At 54.5% G+C, this 5,227-nt stretch overlaps 1 protein-coding gene across 1 annotated transcript in view; it reads left to right on the top strand.

The window, feature by feature from the left end:
• RPS6KL1 (ribosomal protein S6 kinase-like 1) overlaps window positions 1-5,227 on the top strand; it is a 14,909-nt gene that overhangs the window by 7,355 nt on the left and 2,327 nt on the right. Inside the window, exons 2-6 of the mRNA XM_009993958.1 lie at window positions 803-895; window positions 1,701-1,748; window positions 2,433-2,565; window positions 3,877-3,907; window positions 4,670-4,806. Coding sequence (XP_009992260.1) covers window positions 803-895; window positions 1,701-1,748; window positions 2,433-2,565; window positions 3,877-3,907; window positions 4,670-4,806 — 442 coding nt within the window. The remainder of the gene's footprint in view (window positions 1-802; window positions 896-1,700; window positions 1,749-2,432; window positions 2,566-3,876; window positions 3,908-4,669; window positions 4,807-5,227) is intronic.

Raw genomic sequence — 5,227 nt, 5'->3', positions numbered from 1 at the left:
CGGCACGGGTGGGCTGGCGGCGGGTCCGTGTCGCTGGCAGATCCGGGGGGATGCGCGCGTAAAGCTCAGCCTTGCTGAGCCTCCCCGACTGCCTCTGCCAGATGTCGTGGGGAGGTGGCGTAGAGAAAATGGCAGGCACGTCAGGTGCGGGTGTCCCGGCGGGCTGGTGGCTGCGAGGGAGCTGGCAGCCGTTTGCTCTGCCTGCTGCAAGGAACTGAGCTGGGCCCGGCTTGCCTGGCCTGTTCCCAGGCCTGCAACACCCCCGTCGATGTGCATGTTTTAACTTGTGGCTGTCATAGTGAAAATTAGCGGTTTTGGTGGGACTGAAGCCACCAGGGAGAGCCACCTAGTCAGATGTTCAGAATGCCATCTTCCCCGACACTGTTCCCATCTGGATTGAGCCAAAGACCACAGCTGCTTGCTGCACTGTGGGAAGGTGGTGGTTAATGAAGGCAGAGAGGAGTGAAGCAGAGCATGGTCTGGGGCTGGTGAGAAGGAGGAAAGGAGAACGACAGCTGCCTTCTGTGCAGATCCCCTTAGTGTTGAGGCAGTCTGGGTTGCAGTGATTTTACCTCTGCTGCAGGTGCAGGCTTTCCCTGAAAGCTTAAAAAATCCAGGAGCTGGCCAAGAAAACAGTCCAGCTGATGTTAGGAATCAACCACTATGGATGGAGAGTCATCTCTGGAGGTTTGCCAGCCTGGCAGTATTGCTGCCTGCTCTGGGAAATGCAGGGACTTGTTCCACCCACTCTCACAGACAGCAGCATCTCCAGGTCCCTCATCTTCCCTTCCCCACCTTGCAGGGTTACAGCAGCCTGCGCTTCCGGCCCGTCAGGACGCTGAGCTCAGCAGTGGAGAACCTGAGAGCGTGTAAGGTTGTGGGAGTGATCGATAAGGTAATGACTCAGCCTGCAACTGAGGGGGTGAGGATGGGGCTAGATCAAGGGAAGTGTAACCTGGAGGATCCTGGCAGCTGGGGTGGGGGTGCTGGCCCTCAGCCTACCCACTGAGAAATGTGTGTGTTACTATCCACACCGTTCCCACCAAGGAAAATTCACAGGTGAGGATGCAAGACCCTCTAGGAGTTAGCTGGGAAATCTGTTAGCATGCCCATTCCTTTTGCTTATGAGATCTGGCAAGATAATTACAAGGCTGATGCATCCAGTTTATTTCCATGCATGGAATCCTGCTTGATGCTTAGGTACCATGACTTTGGACTCTTATGGATCATCTAGACTTCAGCAGAAGGCAAACTATGCAGATGAATCAAGTAATTGTTAGCTCATGATCTTGGCATGAAGCTTGCTCACAGTCTCCATACATGCACTGACACGTGGCTCTCCTCTGCCATTCACACCTCTCAGCTTGTCAGGGCTCATGTGGCCCTCCTGTCCTGCCGAGTCCCAGGTGGACAGCACAGGGCACCACATGGGGCCCAGAAGTGCAAAACCCTTTGTTGTGAAGGAAGCAAAACTGGTGTGAGAGTCACCTCTTTTTTAAATTAACTCTCTACTCCCTGTCTCTGTGGCTATCTCGCCTGTGTTTTGTCTTTCAAGAGTAGGGGTTTGAGCACCACCAGACTCTTCTAGTTAGGTGGGAGCTTTTTGTTCTGGAGTTGAGTCCATGGGTTGTTCCTGTAGGCTGCATGTTGGGGTGGGAGCAGTCACTGCTTCTGAACAATGTTTTATATATTGCTCCCAGGTGCAGATCGTCCAGGATCCAGCCACTGGTGGGACCTTTATACTTAAGGTGGGTGTTTTCAGTTTCATCTGCCTGTTTCTTCCTGTCATTCCAGAGCCTCCTTATCTGAGCAGATGCCCGGGGCAGGTGAGAGGACCAAAAACTAGCAGATCACAGAAATGTTGGAGGAAATTCATTGCTCATAAAGCTTCTTTTGGCTGCCTTGGCCATCTTCTGTGATTGGAAGGGAAGAGGTTCTCCTTAGTCATCCATTCCTCTGCCTTGTAATCCTGCAAGCCAAGCTGTATGCCCATGTTTATCTGAGTCAACCCTTGAAATGGGTGGTAGGTGAGGCCAGTACAGGTTCTAGGGCTTTTTCCAGTGCCCTTGGAACTAAAAATAAAGGACTTTAATAATTGGACAAGGAGGCTCTGACATGAGAGGGAGAAGCATCAGTTCAGAGGGGAGAGAACAGAGGGCTGGGATGATGGGTTCCCATCCAAAGGCAGTAGGGGCAGTTGTAGGGGAAGGCTACTGCTCTGGACCAGCAGTGTCCTGTGGGTCCCACAGTGCAGGTGGGGAGCACTTTGCCTTGGCTGAGCTTTGCAGAGCCCTGCCAGTTCACAGCTGGGGGCTGACAGGGAGCTCCATTGCAGGTGATGGGGCTTAGCAGGCTGCCTTTCTGGCTGGCTCCTGCCCTGCCAGGTGCTAGACTGCAGGGAGATGTGCTGTAACACATCTGTACCTCCCCAGAGCCTCCGCAAATCCCATGTTGAGACTCGTGAGCGACAGACCATCATCCCTCATGGGGTCCCCTTCATGGTCAAGCTGCTGTGCTACTATGTGAGTGAGGACTCCATCTTCCTCCACCTGGAGCACGTGCAGGGTGAGTAGGGACAGCACTGCCTCCCATTTGTGGAGCATCCTGCTCTTATCCCCAGCCTCCCTAAAGTCTCAAATATGTTTCTTATGCTGGTTTGGGACTGTTTTTTATAGTGACAGCACAAGCTGTCCTCTTCATACAAGGGTGATTGGTACCAGGGCTTGGAGACTTTATGGAGGGAGTTGTTTAGCTGTATGGGGGATTCTGGAGCTTTGGTAAGAACTGACTGGGGAAGTAGCCTAGAAATGGGCCTGTGGAGACCTGCAAGGAGAAAGAGGTTGTGTGTGTCGGGGTATAATGTGGAAGCTAGCCTTAGAGACCACTGTGTCCCATGGGAGGGAACAGTCATGCCTTGAGGTAGAGATTGTTGTGGTCCAGTGTCTTGAGAAGAAAAACCTTTTCATTTTACTGGCATTTTTTGTCCATGACAGAAGAGTGATGGAGAAGGACAACCAAGTGAGGTAGTTCACCTGGATGTTGTAGAACAAAACAAAACAGTATTTTGATAAGACCTTTCTAAAACATTGTTTTGGTTACAAGAGAAGAGGCCACACTGGAATCTGACCGAAAAGAGGAGATGGAAGGCATAAAGAGCAGGGAGCATACTGGGGTTTGGGTGCAACAAAGAGGCAAGCTTGGGGCTTGTCCCAGATCCTGGTGAAGAAGTGTGACAAGGTGGAGGCTTGTTGCAAGGAGCTTCTCTGCTGGTTTTGTGGAAAAGTAGGGAGCAGCAGCTGAGGGAGGCTGACATGTTGGAGAACAGCCTCAGCTCCTCATGCGTCACAGTAGGAGGGACTGCAGAAAGCAGCCAGCAGCTGAATGTGGTGAGGCTGGGAAGCTCCAGCAGTGTGGTATGGGCTCCAGGCCTCACTGCTCTGGCTCACTGCTGACCCATGGGCTCTGTGCCATGCTGTGAGACCTCTCTAGCATGGCTGTCATGTGGGGAGGAAAGGCTTTCAGGGGAAAGTGAGAATGGCGGTGGGATCAGGGGCATGTGTGAAGATGTATCTGGCCAGTGACTTCTAAGTGGCAGAGCTGGAATCAAGGAGGCTGTGCAGAAGGGGGATCAGGGCTGCTGAAGGAGAGGGGAATGAACCTTTGGTCTGCCAAATCCTGGTGGAGGTGTCATGTGGAGCAGGTGTGCTTGTAGGGCTGGGGAGTACTCTGCATGGACTTCAGCTTTCCTGGGGAGGTTAACAAATCTTGGTTACGTTGCCAGCATGTGGGCCTTCCCCTGTGCCTGAATGGGCCGTGCCTGCAGCCAGGGGACCAGGGATGCTTTCTGCCCCATCACGTGTTCTCTCTGCTTTCCAGGGGAGACGCTGTGGTCTCACCTCCGCTCCAAGTACTGTGTCCAGCAGGGCTCTGCCCGTTCAAACACCAGTCAAGCCCTGAGGGACCATGGCAGAGTTGACGGCGTGGGAAGCTCCCAGGACAGCAGTCAAGTCTCCATCTTCTCTGCTCAGACAGGCAGTGGCCTCCCAGGCTGTGCAGCCCATCAGGCGCTGGGAAGCACAGATGCCTCGGCCCCTCAGGAGCAGTTCCCCAACCCCAGGGACCCCAGCCTGGGGAACCACTGCCAGCTTCACCTGGCTCCTGCTGGTGTCCTGAGGGCTGCACCTGGAGGGCAGGATCTAAGTGTGACCCAGGCTGTGTCTGGTGTTATTGACCATGTTCCAGCAGCATCAGCCAAAGGCCCTGGCCACCTTAGCAACCAAGGCCTCATCACCTACCCCTGGGACAGTCAAACCAGTGGCACGGGCTGTGTATTGGGGAGCACAGCTTCCCAACAAGATCCTGGCCCATGTGCCAGTGAGAAGCTTCTTCAGACACCTGGCCCTGTACCAAAGGCTGCGAGAGTGGGCCAGCCAGGGGCAGAGGAGCTTCCATCTCAACAAGTGCCTGAGGTCCCCTGGGCTCAGCATCTCCTGACCTCCTTGGGTCAGAGGCAGCTTCGTGCAGGATTTGCCCCATCCAGCTCCATCAAGGCTCGTGGTCCTGACACAGCAGTGCAGGACTCCTCGCGGGGAGCAAGCCTGGCCTGTGGCCAGCTCAGAGAGCAGCCACTTTCAGGACAAGGCCAGTTTCTGGCTTCCCATGGGCACAGCCAGAGAGCTTGGGCTGTGAAGGAGGAGCAGGTGCAGCTGTGGGCAGCAGAAATCCTCCTGGCCTTAGAGGGACTTCACCAACAGGGCGTGTTGTGCCGGGACCTCAATCCCAGGAACCTGCTGCTTGATGCAGCCGGTAGGTAGTGCTCCAGGCTGCTGTCCCAGGAAGGAGGAGGCTGGCCTTAAGGCTGATAGACTGCTGTTTGTCCCATTCCCAGGGACTTGCTTGAGTTTGCTTTGGGAGAGGGTGAGAGTCCAGGGACATTTGGCTGTTTCTGAACCCGGAAGTGCTGTCTCAGTTGGGATTTCCAAGTGGTTTTTACAAGAAATGGCTCTGCAGTGGGAGAACTGGGGCTGCAGCCACAGGAATGCATTGCCCCTGGTCCCATGTGGGGACTGGCTGCTTGGGAAATCCCAGCACCGGGAAGCTGAGACCAGCTGAACTGGGCCTGAGGTTAGTGGGACTGCAGCTTTCCCCTGCTTGTCTTACTGCTTACTGGGATATTCCAGAGCCTGCCTATCCCTTCAAGCCATGGGTACTAGTGTCAGTGCAAGCT

Source organism: Chaetura pelagica, unplaced genomic scaffold, assembly GCF_000747805.2.
Source record: "Chaetura pelagica isolate M959 unplaced genomic scaffold, ChaPel_1.0 scaffold11, whole genome shotgun sequence".
Classification (NCBI taxonomy): Eukaryota; Metazoa; Chordata; class Aves; order Apodiformes; family Apodidae; genus Chaetura; species Chaetura pelagica.
Note: the sequence above shows the minus strand (reverse complement) of the source record. Positions and strands in the feature narration are given on the sequence as shown.